Raw genomic sequence first — 19,786 nt, forward strand, 5'->3', positions numbered from 1 at the left:
ACAGCAGTAGAGCATTCACGGGCTTCGTTAATGCTTCAGACATACAACTCCTGCAGAGCCCAGCTGTGCTGAAATATTACTAAATACTTCAACGACTGACAGGTTTATTTTAAAAACTTGTTTGATTATAATGTAGGATTTATGCTTCTAACATATGCGCCGAGATTTTACTGCTAGTTTCAAAACAATTACATGATTTGACAAGCAAAGGTGCTAAAACTATTAAAGCAATCATAATAAAGTCTGTTTAAAATGGAATTAAATTAACATATTTTTGTGTGTATGTTGCTGAAATCTGCACACTGTAGGGAATGATTTAGAATGATTGTAAAAGCATTTTATTTTCAATAAAAACATGTCATACTTATCTGCTATATGCAATAGTTTCCCCCTCGCTGGTGTTCCTGGCTCCTCCCACCCTTCTGAGTGCCCCCATAGGAAGCTGCTTTTTATGGGGTCACTTGTGTGGGTTTAATCATGAGCCTGGCTGTGCGTGTCCATTGACCCTACCCCGCTCCCTCCTCGTGGGATTTGATTGATAGTAGCAAGAGCCAATGGCTCCCACTGCTACCTCTATTCCAATGAGAAAAGAGGGAGATGAGATTGGCACTGCTCTCGGACACAGCGCTAGATTGACATCGGGCTTAGGTATGTTTTTAGCAATGGCTGAATACAGAAGGTTTTTTTTTTTTTACCTGAATGCAGAGAATGCATTCAGAGAAAAAAACCTTCTGTCTTTATAACCACTTAAAGGGGCATTCCGGCCAAGATTAAACACTGTAGCTGCTGACTTTTAATAAGGACACTTACCTCTCCAGCGAGCCTGTGATGTCGGCCACCTTAGCCCGATCTGTCCATTGGATCGGCGCCTCCATCTTAACGAAGGGAAGCGTTTCCTACTGCGCATGTGCGAGTCGGGCTGCGCTTTGTGAATAGCCCCGTTGTTTTCTGGTGTGTGCATCCCAGAAGGCAACGGGGCCTCTCGCCAAAGAGGAGGAAGCGCCACGGAATAGGAAGAGGTGGATTAGGAAGACTGCCTAGCAACAACACTTTCAGGTAAGTTAAAAAATATATATATTTTTTAAGAGTATTAATGAAATTTTTTTATTTTAGGGTGGCCCTCCACTTTAAGGACCTGGTTAACATGGAAATACTTATGGTAAAGGCCTGTTCAAGGGAATTGTTCAGTTCAGGCAGTCCCGATCATTTCAGCTGGGATGTAGCGGTTGCACAGACACAGTTGATGCTCCCAACTTGACAGCCATGTAGGTGTACAGCCCCAAATGCACACTGTCTGCTATGAGGCCCCATGTTCACAGAGCTGTCAAATTGGGAGCAGCAGCCTGTTTACCTGCTACATTCTGACTTAAATGAATGGGACTGTCTGCTATTGCAGGTAAACACAGCCCTTGCAGTGGAATACAGGCATACCCCACTTTTAAGTACACAATGGGGTTTATTTGCTAAATCTGGAAAAATGCAAAATCAGGCTCACTTCTGCATAGGAACCAATGAGCTTCCAGGTTTTAATTGAACAATCTTGGGTTAGAAGCTCATTGGTTTCTATGCAGAATTGAGCCTGATTTTTCACTTACCAGCTTTAGTAAATAAACACCATTGCGTACTTAAAAGTGGGGTATTCCTATACACTTAAAACATTTGTTACCCCCAACGCTGTACAATGTATTTGTATGAGAAAGTATTTTGTTCTCCTTGTATTGCTTCCTTTGTGTGAAATCCCTGGTGTTCCTGCTAGTCCACTTGCTTTCCTATTAAAAACTGACCACACCAAGCAGGAGAGAACACCATGGTCAGCACTCTAGCAGTGCTGGGAATTCAGTATGCTCTCCTCTAATGATCAGACTTGTCTTGACATGCCCCCATTGCACAGCCATTCACTGGGAAGCTTAGTGTGCTGCTGCTTCTCTTCCCCCAGCTGATATGCAGCTGAGAACAGAGGGAATGTGATTTAAAAAAAGGGATAAAATATGTCTATACAAAAATGTTTTGCCTTTCATTTCTATTTTAAACTGAAAGGGTTGTTTTATAAGATGATAGTTTACAATAATGTTCGTGTGAACTGGGCTTAAAGGACAACTAAAATAACATGTCCTCTTATTATTTGTCTTGTATATTAATATTTATTATTACCTTTACATGTTTTTATTTTCATTATTTGTACCCATTGCAGTATGCTTTATGCAAAAAGTTTTGAGTGTACAGTACATGATTCACTTTATTGGCTAATTTAAGTTATTATCGATGCAAGTTTTCAGAACACATTAGGTTCCTTCCTCAGCCATTATACAATTATAAAAATAGCCAAAAAAAGAGTATAAATCAGACTCCAAATGGTATGCATTAGTCAATGACTATGACTATGACTATAATATGATACAAGGCCCTAATACTAGTCACTTTATAAGACCCCCAATGGAGACATGTCCATTCAGTTTTTGTCCCAATGGCCATCACAGAATTGCTGTAGCCCCCAACACCTCTGTATATATTCCTTTGAACAACCCAGTAGATTCTCTTGAGGATACAAAAAACAAATGCTGCAGTTATTTCAGTTTATTGTTGTTAGTTATTAAAATGAAAACGTTGAATGGGAATGCCCTATGAATTTGCATGCAAGGCTTTGAAGATGGGAAAGTGGGGCTACCTAATAATTGATCCTCTAATTTTGGCTAGTTATATTTAATGCCATAAAGTGCTGAAACCCAAACTTCATCATCATGGTAATGCTACAGAAAGGATGATTTATATAAAATTCATATACAATTAGAGAACAGAAATACACATATACAATGAATACTGGACATAGATACTGTATATAGGCCATATGAAAAAGAACACATTATTTTTGGTGACACTTGTCTCTTCAGAAAAAAAAGGAAAAAAAAGCTGTGGCACGTGTTCATGGAAACCAGGATCCACTTTCAATTAATGACTGGTTGCTATATATAAAAAGACATTATATTCACGTTACTCAACCCCATAGTGTTTATTGATGGACCTCAACCCAAAAAAGTTATACATGTTTTATCTATTTTCCACACCAACAAATTAAGAACTAACTTTCATTTTCTCACCAGTATAAAAATTACATTCAGAATCTATACACGAGAAGTAAAAGGACAATAAAAAATATCAAAGTTACTGAGCAGTTATGAGAACTGACACAAAGGGTTCTATTGACAATACCAAAAATTTATGAAGTGTTCATTGTCATGATGCTACTTGTGTGCAAACAACAAAAAGCCTAGTTTATGAAAGTGTTGTAAAATAAAATCATTTGAAAGCTGCCTATAGAAATAATTTAGCATCTTACATTTCCCCATAGTACAGCAGAGGAATGAAAGGGATTACCTAACTACTATAGGCAATATAAAGAAAGTGATTTATCAACAAATATTATATTCCATTTTTACATCAAACATTTCATTTAAATGTTTCTGCTTATTTCTAATGGTTTAAGGTGCACACACAGTCCCTTCAGCAGAAATGAAAATTATTTTAGTACATCAACCTTTGACACTGCCTGACTTAGCCCTTGTACACACGGTCGGACATTCTGACAACCAAATCCGTTGCATTTCGTCCAACGGATTTTGTCCGACGGATTTTGTCCGAAACTGTTGCATACACACGGTCGGACAAAGTTGTCGGAAAATCCGATGTACATAACGTGATGACGTTATTTTGTTACGACGGGACTACATTCAGGCTAGTAGCCAATAGCTTTGGTCTAGGAATTTGATCTGAGCAGGCATGGCACTTTGTCTGTCGGAGTAGGCTACACATGATCGGAGTATGTCCGATCGGAGCATTTTGTCGTAAAATTTTACGGACAAGTTGGAAAACTTGGTCCGTCGGATACTCCGATGGAAACAGTCCGATGGAGACCACACACAGTCAGATTATCCGACGAAACGGTCCGACAGGAAACATTCCGTCGGAATCTCCGACCGTGTGTACAAGGGCTAAGTTCATATAAACAGGTCAATATACTATAATCCATAGTAACCAATGAAGTCTGGGCCCATTTAAATTGGCAAAAAGAGTGATTTCAGAATGATTAATATAGGTTACTATCAGCCATTTAAATGCTATATGTTTTTGTTTTTTTCCATTTTATTTTACCCATGTCATTTTAATATTTTTTTTTATTGGTAAGTGAACAAAAATGAAACAGCTGTAATCGCATACCTGAGTATAATTCTTAAATATTCTATGCTGTCGGCTTCTTCACATTTTATAGAAAGGATCAAGTTTCCTAGGCTGCTTCCAGTGCAATAAAAGTTTAAATGGTCCTGAAACAGGAAAACACACACAGTAAACGAGTTATGTCTTTCTGACTAAAGTGAACCCACATTTGGGCACACACTATGCAGAAATGCCTTACTTCTATCCAACTCAGAGTCAAGTTCTATGCAACCCTGAGCTATTCCAAAACCCTATTCAAAGAGAAGGCTTCATCCTCAAGGAGAGATCTTCAGGTACAGAGATACTGCCAAAGTCTCGAAGACTTGTAATAAAATGAGGATTAATAAAGTATCCATTGGCACAAGGCAACCATCTGCATCCCTAGATGGCCTAGATCAGTGTTTCTCAACTCCAGTCTTCAAGGCTCCCCAACAAGTCATGTTTTTAGGATGTCCCTCAGATGAAACAGCTGTGGTAATTACTAAGGCAGTGAAACTGATCAAATCACTTGTGCAAAATAATGGAAAGCCTGAAAACGTGACCTGTTGGGGCGCCTTGAGGACTGGAGTTGAGAAACACTGGCCTAGATAAATGGACATCAAAGCAATGCTGACATTTTTTATTTATCTTTACAGATGAACATTGGTGGCATTTAAACACATGTGACGTACATGCAGATACAGGCATTGCAAGTTAGAGAGTCCCCAGCAATCTTGTGCACACTATCGTCCATATCTGAATGACACCTCTGTTGATGTATAGCAGGGGCCTCCAAACTTTCTAAACAAAGGGCCAGCTTACTATCCTTCAGACTTCAGCGGCGCCAGACTGTGGCCAGTAGGAGTAGAAAATGCCCCAATGGGAGTAAGCACTGTCCCATCATTGGTTTTAGTGGGAGGTATAGCATCCCATCATTGGTGTCAGTAGGCGCCACCACTGTTCTCAGTGTGAGGAATGGTGCCCCATCATTGGAGTAATTTGTAGATGGAATAGTGCCCCAAGGACTGGATAGAGGCAAGCAAGGGGTGACAGTTTGGAGACCATATATAAACGGAGACAGTTGCTGCAAAGTCTGTTTAGCTGCAGTATAGGGTCAGAGCAGTGATATGCATCTACAGACATTGATTGCTACTTCATGAGAATGAAGCCCAAATGTGCACACCTTGAACTTTGATTTAATAAATTTTTTTAACTTTATAAGTAGGTAGTAGAGGTCGACCGATATATCGGCCGGCCGATATATTGGCCGATATTTGCAGTTTTTTAAATAATCGGCATCGGCCGATTGTGCTGATAAAAAGCCGATTTAGAATTACAGCGGGACTTTGAAATGACTTCTGTAATAGAAGTCAGTGTAAGTTGCCTGAGTTGTCATAGAAACGTCCTTCCTCCTCTCTGGGCAGGCTGCCAAGAAAAGAACAGAAAGATACAATGTTTACACTTGAATTAATGAAATCATCTCAGTGTGTAGAGTTCTCAGTTTAACCATTTAAAGACTAAATCTTTTCTGACACTTGTTGCTTACAAGTAAAAATCCTGTATTTTCTGCCAGAAAATCACTTAGACCCCCCAAAAATTATATATATTTTTTTAGCAGAGATCCTAGGGAATAAAATAGCGGTTGTTGCAATATTTTATGTCACACGGCATTTGCACAGAGGTCTTTCAAATGCATTTTATTGGAAAAAAAATACACTATTTAAAAAATAAAAACAGTAAAGTTAGCCCATTTTTTTTTTTTCGTCCAAAAGTTTTGACTACCTGTTTTTATTTAATATATAGTTTTTTTTTTTTTTTTTTTAATCTAAATCATACATACAAGTAAACTGATTGGAGGTTTGTTTTGTTTAATAAATGTTTAAATGTAAGAAATTTTCTGTATCACTTATGAAGACTGCTTTCACACTGGAGCGGGCAGGCGTTGATGGTAAAACGCAAGTTTTAGCGGCTCTTTACCATCATTTTAGCAGTGCTATTTGGCTGCTAGTGGGGCACATATAACCCAGCTAGCGGCCAAGGAAGAGGTTAAATGCGCCCATGAAGCACTGCTGCCAAATCGCATTGCATGCGCTTCGGCAGTGGTGCCCATTCATATCAATGGGCAGGAGTGGTGGAGGAGCGGTATACACCACTCCAAACGTGCTGCTTGCAGGACTTTTTTTTTAAGATCCTGCCAGGGCATCGCCTCAGTGTGAAAGCACTCTGTCTTTCACACAGACTGCAGGGGAGCGATTTTGCAGGCACTTTACAGGTGCTATTTTTAGCCCAAAAGCGCCTAAAAAAAGCCCCAGTGGGAAAGGTGTGTTAGATCAAGGGGGATTAAAAAAAAAAATAATAATAAAAAAGGAAAAAAAATAAAAATAAAATAAAAAATCGGCATCATATATCGGCTATCGGCCGCCATGATTTCTAAATATCGGCATCGGCATCGGCCAGAGAAAAACCCATATCGGTCGACCTCTAGTAGGTAGTAAAATGTAGTTTGCATATTTACTTTAGTATCCACTGTAAACGATACTGCATGAGGTCTTTTTTTTTATTTCAAATTATTTTATTGTTTGTTACAAGCATTTAAAAAATAGCACTAACAGATCATAACACATTAAAAATAAAACATAAACTTTGATTAAAAATCATTTTACAGTTACAGGATTGAGAATACTAAGCTTATTTCCTCAAATAGCTATAAAAAGGAAGAATGGTTTACTAAAATAAAACTGCTGCACACCATTCATAATGACATAAAACGTTTTAGGATTTGGTATCAGCAATTGCTTTTTGATAAGTATTACTGAGATTTTAAAGCATGCTCCAAAGATTCAATATCCAACTCCAAATGGTGATTGGACTTCTGGGCATTTTACATTACATTAAAAAAAACTATTTTAATAAATATTTCCACATAGAAAATCAATATATAGACTTTTTCATCCTACTCTGATTTACAGTGGGAGCTAATTTTTTATTTTATTTTTGTTTATTATTATTATTTTGGGAATAAATCAGAACATGTGCTTTCATTACTGTCTGGGGCTCTGTTGTGATGATTTCCCCTCTTTTCTTTAATCCACCCCCTAATGCAGCTCATAAATAGAAAGGCACTATGAGCACCATGGGCTGTGGGTTCTTCCTTTTCAACATTAAACCCCCCAGTAAATATAATGTATAATGCAGGATGTTCAAACAGCTGCAAGAACAAACTCAGCCCTGTCATTATTACACACGTGAGTAAAAAATTAGGTAAGAGACAATTCTCAGAAAATAAATTACCCAAAATCCCCTGAATGAAGGAAGAGAAGAACAAAATGTTCTTAAATTCTGAAAATTAAACATTATTAAAACATATGTAAGACATTTGAGCCTTACTAAGTATTGAAGGTAATGAATATTTACCTAAGATATGCTGGAGCTATTAGACCTTGCAAATGTCAACCCCTAAAACTATAAATATTATTATAAAGGATTTATATAGTGCCAACAGTTTGTGCAGCACTTTTCAAAATGCAGGGGGACAGTACAGTTCCAATAATTTTAATTTTAATGTAATACAAGAGGAATCAAGGGGCCCTGCTCATTAGCAGTGGTGGCTGGTGCTGGAGGATTTTGGGTGGGCACAGGCGGGCCCCTCCGCACTCACCCTACGGGCAGAGCCCTCTAGCGGTCACGGCTCCCCTGGTGCTCTGCACCCCAAGGACAACATGAAACAGGCCAATCGGGGACCACGGAGTGCACGGCCACACACAATGAGCGATTGATTTTTGGGTGAATGATGGTATGACTAACATTTTTTAACTTTGAGATGTTGAAGGGTGTTAGTTATATTGTTAGTTATTTAGAAATGGATCGATTTGATGTTTGATTATGCAGGCTAGGAGGGGTAGATCGTGGGGGCTGGGGGGGCGGATTGTGGGGGCTGGGGGGCGGTGTGGCAGCGCCACTTGTGGACCGACCGCCACTGCTCATTAAAGCTTACAATCTAAATTATTTAAAGTCTCCTTCTGATTCCGCCACATGCTGTGACTCCTCCCTTCGGCTCTTGCATCACTACAGATGTATTTCAAACATATTTTGTAATATAATATGAGTGGAAGTTTTTCTTATTCAGTACAGTTTTTGCATTATTTAATTACAATGTCTTTTTAAAATATGTTCAGGGAAATATTTTTATTATATTTCTGAAATAAAAATGTGTTGCAATTTGGATGCAACTTGGATATGGTCTGTATATTTGCACCAAAGTAGTACAGGAACCTTTTACAAAATTGCACTGTGCTGAGCTGTATTGATGTGAACAGGCACCGTTGTGATTTCCAGAAGCTAATCTATTTATGATAGCTTAGAAAGTTCCTTTAAATTTTAAGGCATCCATGTACCAGGGGACACAGTAAGGCCTTTTGCACTGTAAATTTACATATATATATATATATATATATATATATATATATATATATATATATATATATAGTACATTCATATCAGTCCCTGCCCTCAAGGAGCTTACGCTCTAAGGTCCCTACCACACATTCATACATACACATGCTTCGGCAAATTTAAAGAGATGTCAATTAACCTACCAGCATGTCTTTGGAGTGTGGGAGGAAACCCACGCAGGCACAGAGAGAACGTGCAAACTTCAGGCAGGTATTGCTGCGCTTGGGATTCAAACAGCTGACCCTAGTGCTGCTAGGGTAACCACTTAGCCACTGTGCTGCCCATAAATTACGGCACTCAAATGTTTCTTTATTTTGTTTTCCAGCTCTGAATGCATTGCTTTATTATGAATCTTTATAAAAAAAAAAAATGCTACACAGCTACAAACGTGACTTTTTTTTTTTTTACCAGTGTTCAAGAGGCTAAAAAAAGTATAGAGAGTTATAGACATAAATTCAGCTGTTGAATCATATTGTTCTGTATTTATAAACTGCCACCTCAATTTATTTTAATAAATCAACAAACCTTTCCCAAGAAGTGCTTTCTGTAGGCCCGAGCAGAACCCTTGTATTCTAGTTTGTATCCGTATGTGCTGGGGCTCATGGGTTCTTCCTCCTCATCACAAATACTGCTGTCAGATGATGTTGGAGTGCATATGTTTTCTGGATCTTCGATCCAATAACCACCAAACTGAGGCAGAATAACCAAAGGGTATGCGGTATCCTTCTCTAAAATCTGTAAGACAAAAGTAATAGAGATGTCCTGTATTAGCCAATTTACTGCTAATCAACCTGTATATCTGACTGCGCTGTCATGTAGTGGAGTGTAGCTATGTGGGCTGCCTAGAGAAGAAAAGGCAGACAGATTTTCAAAATGAAATATGAGGACAATCTGCTGAGCTTGACAAAGGTTCTAATCCTTTGCAATCCTATGCAAAACTTAAACAAAATGTTTTTGGCTATACATATCATTTAATTCATAATTTTTGTAAAAATAAATAAAAATGTTACCCATTAGCTATTAACCTCCCTGGCGGTATGATTCAGTCCGGTTTTAGGTGCTGAAAGTGGTACAATTATTTTGCATGGACATTTGGCGTTTTATATTGTAGTCCTGTAATTCTTAGGAATAACTCTCTTAAATCTGTTCAAACCAGAGTTTAGCAGTTTATAATATAATAAAGAATAATAAAAATTATTCAATAATGTAATCAAATCCTAAAACACTGAAAAAGGGACACTTTTTGGTTGCTATGGACAATCTCCAAATTTCAAGCAGAAAAAACAGTATTTATAATATAAAAGTGCATGCAGGGCATTGCACAGACCACTAGGGACAAAGGGGGTGTGTAATTTTTAATACAGTACTGTAATCTGTAAGATTACAGTTCTGGATGTGTTTTGTGTCTCTTTACTTTTTTGAATTTGGCGCCGATCTCCGCTCCTGTGCGCCGTAACATCGCAGGGAATGGAGCTCGGCGGCATTCGGCACTGTGAATCGAGCGGAGGACAGCTCGATCACACAGCGCGGAGGACATCGCTGGATCCAGGGGACAAGGTAAGTAACTCTCCCTGTGTCCTCCCCTGCATCCAGCGATGCGATCCCGAGTCTGGCTCGGAGTTACCGCTCCTGTTAGTAAAATCCTAACCCGAGCCAGACTCTGGATTACCGCTAGGGGGGTTAATGATTTATGTTGTTGTGCAAGTAGAAAACTTTGGCAAATGGGCTGCAACCCTGCCTTTTTATTGCCTATCGAATAAAGCCATTTATATAATGTGCGCTAGAAATTACGCAATCTATTTATAAATATAGCCTATATACATTTATTGATGTGGCTTTCAGAACTAAGAAAACATTTTAAGTTGCTTTAGGAAACATCTATAATATATGCAATGTTTTTTTGTGCTTATTTAACGCACAATAGGCAAGAGGGTGAGAAAAATTGTAGAGGGGAAGATGAAGTTCTTCTTTAATATTCTACTAATTGCAGGGACAGAACTACTCCCAGTGAAAGTGGGGCACTGGGTGTAAATGCCCGGTACACACCATGAGATTATTGGACGAATGATCATGCATTTTCTTTTGCATGCTAATCTCAGATCAAACCTGAAAAGTTTACTAAAGTCATGAAAATTCTCCTGCGATAGAATAAAAATTTGGAAGTGATGTAATGTGTTGTAATGCAATACAAATGCATTACAACACATTACATCACTTCGCACAATTTTTTTTTTCCGTGCATGTCCGATTGGATAATATAAGATGAACTGTCATTATCGGCTCTTCAAAGCTTGGATAATGTAAGATCAACTGTCATGATCGGCTCTTCAAAGCTCTGTACTAACAATCCGATTAATGTATGATCGCTTCGAAAGTGGTATTTTTCATACGATTTTCTGATTGCCTCTCAAAAGCTCTGTACTAACGATCCAATTATCATACAATTGATTCGAAAGCACTATTTTTTGTATGATTTTCTGACCATGTGTATTGGGCTTAAGCCTTAAAGGAGTTGTAAAGGCAGAAGGTTGTTTATCTTAATGTATTCTATGCATTAAGATTAAAAAAAATCCTTTTATGTGTAGCAGCCACCCCAGCACCCCCTAATTACGATGTCCACAAATGTGTAAGCCATTCGCGGCACTCCTTCTGATCACTGCCTCCCGTGGCTGTCAATCAAAGTCAGTCAGCCAATCAGGGGAGAGAGGGGACGGGGCCGAGTCAGGGCTCAGTGTCTGAATAGATACACGGAGCTGTGACTCAGCTTGGTTGCCCCCCTAGAAAACTGTGGGCTGTGGGGGCACTGAACAGGAGGACGGGGCCAGCAGCACAGAAGAGGGACCCAAGAAGAGGAGGATCCAGGCTGCTCTGTGCAAAACCAACTGCACAGAGGAGGTAAGTATAACATGTTTGTTATATTTATTTTTTTAAACAAGGCTTTACAAGCACTTTAAGCCCCGTACACATGGTCAGAAAATTGTACAAAAAATACTGCATTCAATTCAATCGTACGATAATCGGATCGTTAGTACAGAGCTTTCGAGAGCCATTCATGACAGTTTATACAATATTATCTGATCGGACATTCACAAAAAATTTTTTCGGAACGATGCCAGATGGTACGATTTTCATATAATCAGTAAAGCTGTCGTTTGAAAATGCAATACAAATGCGTTACCGGCATACCCCACTTTTACGTACACAATGGGGTTTATTTACTAAAGCTGGAAAGTGCAAAATCAGGCTCACTTCTGCATAGAAACCAATAAGCTTCGAACTTCAGCTTGTTCTTGTTCAGCTTTGGTAATAAAACCTGGAAGCTCATTGGTTTCTATGCAGAAGTGAGCCTGATTTTACACTTTCCAGCTTTAGTAAATAAACCCCATTGTGTACTTAAAAGTGAGGTATGCCTGTTACATTACATCACTTCAAAAATTTTATTCTGTCGTACAAGAATTTTCGTGACTAGTAAACTCTTCTGGTTCGATCTGAGATTAGCATGGACAAAAAAAAGTGGGCAATCATTTGTCTAATAATCTTATTGTATGTACCGGACATAATAAACCTCAAAGGGCGTATTTGAGCCCAAACCTCCACTTAGGTAGGAAATTAGTGCATATTCACCACTGAAAAGCTGCTTGCTTACAGGATTACAACTGAAGCCTTAGTGATTTACTATTCTAATTCTTAAAGGTTAAAGAATTTTCTTAAAGGTTTACCTCCTCAATGCTGGGATATGGTATATAGTCATCCTGAAATGAGAAAGAAAATTTACAATAAAAAAAATAAGACGAAGGACATGTATTCTTTTTTCTTTAGATCTTTTTTTCTGATAAATGAAGGAGATGTTTTATGTGAAATAGCAGAAATCAAGGATCATTATAGAATCATCTGTTTTAATCAATTTCCTAGAAGGTGCTACAAGTCTCTTGTCTTTACTACTATTACATAAGCACTCAGAGTACGCTGATCATTTACTGCCTAAAATGCTGGTATACAGTATTTTTGGATGGTAATGGAAACCCATACAAAGCAGGGAGAACACACTAATTTAGATAACACCCCTGACAGAAATCTATCTCAAAGTTGTAATTTATTCTGCTTATTTGAAGAGAGATTCCAAAAAAAAAAAATTTAGTTGGAAAAAAGGGCAAGGCCACAGCTAGCTTTAAATTTCCAACACAAACATTTTTAACCATTGCCAGTCACAGTTGTACTGTGAGCACGCTTTAACATTAACTATTCAAATTCCAAAGGGGCCTGTCCCTACCATAAGTGCTGGACAGACAGAGTAATATCCAACTTCTGATCCAGTGTATAGCCCATTACAGCAACTTTAAATGCTGGCAAAGTCAAAAAAACATAGCTAAAGCTGTGACAGACCAACTAAAGGGGCGGGAGGGTGGGCAGTTCTTCCAACCACTGTTGAACCAGAATTCACTTCAGGCCCAGCCCTCACCCTGTACGATTCAGCCAATTGTATTTGCCATATTTGCATACTGCATTCTACCACGCCCAACTCCCGGCGATGCCCCCATCAGTCAAGGCTCTCTTTCCCTATAGAGCTCAAAAGGCCTTCAGTTTGATTTCAGTTAAGACATTTGGTAATGCCCTTTATCCCCTCAAAATTCCAATTTTGATTGTTGCCTCATTTTATCAAAATCCTTGTCCTGATGCTGATCTGAGAATCATGTCTTATGCCGCATACACACGACCGGACTTTCTGGCAGACTAGATCCGACTGAATCATTCCGTTGGATAATCCGATCGTGTGTGGGCTAATCCGATCGTTTTTCACATAAAAAATCAAACGGACCTAGAAATAGAACATGTTTCAAATCTGTCCGATGGACTCAATTCCTATTGGGAAAACCGTTCGTCTGTATGCTGGTCCGACGGACCAAATACGACCCAAAGGGAAGCTATTGGCTACTGGCTATTGATCTTCCTTTTTTAGTCCTGTCTTACGCCATCACTTACAAAATGAATGGACTTTCGAATGGACTTTGTCCATTCGTGTGTCCAAGTAAGTTCGTTCAGAAGGTCAGTCGAAACTCCCCCGAAAGTCCATTGGGAAGACCGTCGGACCTAGTCTGCTGGAAAGTCAGGTTGTGTGTACACGGCATAAGGTGTCCATTTATACACTGCCATGAATCAGGCCTGATTTATTATAGGAAGAGACAGCACTGAAACGAACCACGATTTGCACACCATCAATGTCAGACAATTTCAAAACCTGAATAAAGCTAATTGTTGAATATGAGATTGCAGAAGTACCAGATACTCTTTAGGAAGAATCTATACTGTTATAATTTAAGTCTAGTTTTAATATGTTTTTTTGGATGTTTACATATTTATATATCAATCTTTATAGCATTTTCCATTACTCATAAAAAATCTTTAATTTACTTTTTTAACATTTGAACACAGGTTGCTTCCTTTAAACAGTATTTATAGAATTTGCTAGTCTTTCTAACAAGCAAGCCCAGAAAGATACTTCATACTACCTGTCTTCAACTTTAAATAACAATAGGAGAGCAATTGAAATGGCACTATAAAGGTGTAATATGAAATTCAAACCAAAGGATAAAGTTAAAATCTTCAATATTTATTAACAAAAGTCTAAAACATTGTATTCATAAAATCAATATGCTCATAACCTGATTTTTTATGTTCCATATTATTTATAGCGGTCGTGATCCATCTATATACCGCTATAAATAATATGGACCATAAAAAATTTGGGTTATAAGCATATAGATTTTATGAATAAGATGTTTTAGACTTTTGTTAATAAATATTGAAGATTTTAACTCCTTTGGTTAGAATTTCATATTGCACCATTATAGTCCCATTTCATTCGCTCTCCTTTTCTAAAAATCCAGGGATGAGATGCTTAGGTTTTTGCGATGACTAGTCCACATTAGATCACATTTTAAATAACAATAAAGCTTTCGGTTTACTACTGAACATTGTTACTAAACATACATATCTAAAAATGTATTGTATATGTTCCCTTTAAATTAGCAAGTTCTTATAGTAATGACATTCTATTTTACCAAATGCTCAGTCATACAGTGGTAAGCAATTACACCCTCACAATGGACACACTCTTCACATTTGTAGGCTTCAAAGGTATGCTTGAGATAGGGGATTCGTTTCATGCTTTGATATACTCAGTACTGTAGACTTAAGCCGGTCATACATGGATCGAAATTCTTCCGCTTCTGCAGGGACTGGGTGAAATTCAATCTATGTATCTACTGATCAACTCCTGTACAACCAGCCTGTTGGGGTTTTCACGGTCGATCACTGCTGTCGGCTATAGCCAGCAGCACTGATCATTGTATTCTGATGACAGGGAAGACTCCCTGCCATCAGAATACAATAGCACAGCAGGAGGATTCCCCCATCCACATTGAATGTATGGATAATGGAATTGGATATTTATTTTTTTCTCGCTTAACTCCACAAAAAAAAAAAAAAAATGAATGTATAAGCTGTATAAGCCTAAAAAAAAAAAATAGTACAGTTACGGGGCAGGGACATTGACTGTGGCGTTGTATGATGGGGGCTTTCACCTTAACCAGCTGTAGTATGATACCTGCATTGTATTATAAATCATAGTAGAGAATTTTTTTTTTACTTTTTTATTACAATTTGACCTAAATAACATCTGTTAAAAGATTATTTCTTTCTTTTTCTGAGCAACAGTAAACAGCATATGGAGCAGAAGATAAGGCATGATGTAAGTGCATGATGGGGCTGCTAAACAAAGCTTATTTGTAAGCTCTATGTACAGTAAATATGTTCTCCCAAACGAACCCAGCCGTTGTTCTGCTGTGTGTCGCATAGACGTCATCTCTTTTACCGTGCATCAATGAGGGGTACATTACAGTGAAAACACAGAATTCTACTGTGCCCAGTCCTGCATGTATTATGAATGCAGACAACAAACTATGAAAATCAAACTTGAGTATTATTAAGCCAGATGGTGAAAAAAAAAAAACATAGAAACTCATTTAAGTTGATTTTGAAAGTAACTTCTGGCTGGAAACTCATAACTTATGCTTATTATCAGCCACAAGTTTCCCTACATTGCTTATTCAGGCAGAATTCTGCTATACTGAGATTTGACAAACACCCTATGCTTTTACTCTTTCAAAGAATGCCCATCTATTTAATGGCAGGTATGTAAAGGTTCCAAAACAACTTACAAGACAAAATTACTTCTATGCTGCAATGTAGCAAATCTCCAGTTATGCTACCAATAGGGCTCACTGTTGCCTGCATGTGGTACAAGTATTTAAGTATTTTGATAAGAGCAATAGGACATAAATCTTATCATTCTTATCATTATGTATGGTTGGAGCATTTGGTTGTAGGCCTCAATCAGCCATACAGGCTTTGTAATTAGAGGGGGCACTAAACATAGGAAGAACAGTTCACAAAAGTCATCTCTGCATTTGGCCAATGACAGAACTGTTATATATTTACATTTGAAAATTACTTGGCAAATGAGTTGCAATAGCGGGTTGACTGTAATCTTTGTGATATTGCAGCTGCATATAAAAGAGGCCTACCCAGTTTATTTGCAGCGTGACCTTATCCTGCATGCTTTGCAGAGTGGATGATGAGTCTAGCATTTCAGATGGGTCAGGACATGTCAGCGACTCTCTGGTCACTCTCCGTACTGTTGTAGTTCTCAGTTCTTGGTAATAATGTAATGTATATTAGTCCTGCAGTGCTCTCAACATCCAACCCCACCCAATCATGATATGCCCAGTTGACCTGTACCCTTACGGCCATTAACCTAAGAAAACACAAATCAGACAAAACTGCAGGAAATACAGTTCAAAACATTGGACTGAGAAAAGGGAGAAACTGGAATTTGAGTTTGTGATCTGAAAGACAATTACCACTTGGTGGTTGGGGGCACCATATTATATCTCTGTCCTATATGTAGTGCAGGAGCCATACATTTTATTTATTTAACAAAGCTGCACAGTTTTTTAATTATGTGCTAAGGGCCCATATAATACTGTCACAAATGTAACACAAAACCGACAGCCGGTCAGCGTTTTGGAGAAAAGCACAATTTATATGTTGGCTTAATGGATTACTGCAAGCATTTATTTCTAAAGCTGGCTATACACAATAGATTTTCTAACAAAAATTCATACAAAATTTTGTAGAAAAATTCCCAGTACATTTGACTGCTTGATGAACAAATGTTCTTGGAACAATCATTTTTTAACAAAATTCTACCAGAGTATAGCCAGCTTGCTAAATACCAATTTAAACGATCTAAACTAGCCTACCCCAGCCTTCTGATTGGACACTGGTGACCCCTCTACTAACTCTTTCTATAAGCTATATGCAGTGCTGATCCTCCCTTTCCAAGTCTGGGTGCTGCTGTGCAGGAGACACACGGGGATAGATTTAAGTAAAAACATATTTAAGCTTTTTTTAATAAACAAACTTGTAATAAAAATGTTTTAACTCTTCATGGTTAATGTTCTTTTCTATTTTCGGTATTACAGTCTCAGTGTTTCAAAAACTGTTAGGACCGCTTTATGCTATATTTTTCACAATTCTGAACACTTAGTTGTATTCTAGCCTTTAAATAGACACTATAGTTTATCTCCTCGGTAATCAGCTGTGATGGCTGCTTAGGTTTCAGGCAGAAGTAAGATAGGTGTGATGAACTGAGACATAACTGCCTACAGTACTGGCTATAATGAAGATAAGGATTTATTGCCTTCATGCTGGGTATGCTCGCTAATGTGTCTGAGAAGGAAGCACAGTATGTCTACTTTGTTAGTACCCCGAGGACACCAAGAACACAACATTCACCATTCACCATTGAAAAGAACAAAACTATTGCTCGGGGGGAATATTTAGAAACTGTGTTACCAAGTGCTAAAAATCAAATTTGGGTTTTGCGAAGATTTTAATATGAATGTGCATCCAGCAAAGAGCAAATAATTCTCAAAAGTTTATTTATTTATTTTTTGTCAATGGCCGTACTGGGAAACAAGATGTACTGAAAAGTTTTAGAAGTTGTATACTTTGTATGTAGTGATGGTGATGTGATGGTCTACACAATAGAAGTTTAGGAAACATAAATAGTACAATACAGAACACAGCTGCAAAATGTCCAATGGTTTGAAAACAAAAGGTTTATAATAAAAAATGAAGTATCTCTCTCTCCCTAGATATATTATATATACCGTACTGCCTTATGCGCCCAAACAAGATTCTTACACTGGCTTCAGCACCATTCAGAATCCACTCAACAAGGGGAGCCCATGGGATTTGAGAAACTAAAAGGACTATTATGTAAGGCCCCTTTCACACATGCGGACAGTATGTCTGTATTTCATCCATCTGTTTGCAAATGAAATACGGACATACATGCATCCCCATGGGATAGCGGGTGTCTGCGGATGAACATCCACAGACACCCGCTATTGTCCGCCTCCGCAATTGTCCAATTCTGCAGACAGAGGAAAATCCTATTTTTCTATCCGTCTGTAGAGAGGATCGGATGAACACGGACAGACGGTCTGTGCTCATGCGATCCCCATAGAGGAGAGCGGAGAGCTGACAGGGCGGTCCCTGCACCGTGTGCCGGGACCGCCCTGTCCACCGCCGACTCAGCGGGGACAATGGAGCGATCCCCGCTGAGTGAACGGATCATCACGGGGCGGATCATTACTGATCCGTCCCGTGTGAAAGGGGCCTAATGGTGTGGGATCATGGTAAATATAGTTTGCAAGAACAGCTGCATCGTAGAGGTGAATGCAGCTGAGAACTACAGGAGCCATAGGAACCCCTGTGGGAGGAGGGGAAAGCAGAGAGTTTTTCCTGGTCTTTGAGACACAGATTATTGCAGTGTGGAGACTGGGGTGGTACCAACCTGTTACTAATAGTGCAGAGACCAGAGACAGTTACCGAGAACCAGAGTTCCGGAAATAGAGCCTGTGTCTGAGGACTGGTTTGCGAGGACTGAGACACCAAGGATCAGGTATCTGAAGACCAAAGTAAGAAGAATTTCCAGGACAAGGTTCACTGGCTGCCAGGACTGGTGATCAGTTACGGTTGTGCTGACTGTACCACTATTTAGCAGTTCATTACCAGAGGAAGAACAGTACAAGAGGAGACTGCCTACTTGCCTATGGTTCCAAAACTGATCATTGTAGCCTTAAAGGAATGGTAATCAAAGTTCACTACTCTATAGATTGGGTCCCACTGCTAGCTGGCTGAAGTTTGCAAGTCAGGCATCAGATACTGTAAACTACTTCCGAGGGGCACCCCTTCAGGAAATGTGTATATATATATATATATATATATATATATATATATATATATATATATACATATACATATATATATATACATATATGCACAGTATCTCACAAAAGTGAGTACACCCCTCACATTTTCATAAATATTTTATTAGATCTTTTCATGTGATAACACTGAAGAAATTAAACTTTGCTACAATGTAAAGTCATGAGTATACAGATTGTATAACAGTGTAAATGTGTTGTCCCCTCAAAATAACTCAACCCACAGCCATTAATGTCTAAACCGCTGGCAACAAAAGTGAATACACCCTTAAGTGAAAATGTCCAAATTGGGCCCAATTAGCCATTTTCCCTCCCCGGTGACATGTGACTCGTTAGTGTTACAAGGTCTCAGGTGTGAATGAGAAGCAGGTGTGTTAAATTTGGTGTTATCGCTCTCACTCTTTCATACTGGTCACTGGAAGTTCAACATGGCACCTCATGGCAAAGAACTCTCTGAGGGTCTGAAAAAAAGAATTGTTGCTCTACATAAAGATGGCCTAGGCTATAAGAAGATTGCCAAGACCCTGAAACTGAGCTGCAGCATGGTGGCCAAGACCATACAGTGGGTTAACAGGACAGGTTCCACTCAGAACAGGCCTCGCCATGGACGACCAAAGAAGTTGAGTGCACATGCTCAGCGTCATATCCAGAGGTTGTCTTTGGGAAATAGAAGTATGAGTGCTGCCAGCATTGCTGCAGAGGTTGAAGGGGTGGGGGGGTTAGCCTGTCAGTGCTTAGACCATACGCCACATGCTGCATTAAATTGGTCTGCATGGCTGTCGTCTCAGTTA

The 19,786-nt window shown here is 38.8% G+C and overlaps 1 protein-coding gene across 11 annotated transcripts in view; it reads right to left on the reverse strand.

The window, feature by feature from the left end:
• Positions 1-19,786, reverse strand: part of RAP1GAP2 (RAP1 GTPase activating protein 2) — a 1,165,364-nt gene that overhangs the window by 116,946 nt on the left and 1,028,632 nt on the right. For all 11 annotated transcript variants that reach the window (XM_077480481.1, XM_077480477.1, XM_077480484.1 and 8 more), the window contains 3 exons: positions 12,360-12,392; positions 9,166-9,375; positions 4,213-4,316 (listed from right to left, as the gene is read on the reverse strand). In XM_077480481.1, coding sequence (XP_077336607.1) covers positions 4,213-4,316; positions 9,166-9,375; positions 12,360-12,392 — 347 coding nt within the window. The remainder of the gene's footprint in view (positions 1-4,212; positions 4,317-9,165; positions 9,376-12,359; positions 12,393-19,786) is intronic.

The sequence above is a fragment of the Lithobates pipiens genome, unplaced genomic scaffold (assembly GCF_037356315.1).
Source record: "Lithobates pipiens isolate NorthernLeopardFrog02 unplaced genomic scaffold, aLitPip1_a1.2 Scaffold_16, whole genome shotgun sequence".
Lineage (NCBI taxonomy): Eukaryota > Metazoa > Chordata > Amphibia > Anura > Ranidae > Lithobates > Lithobates pipiens.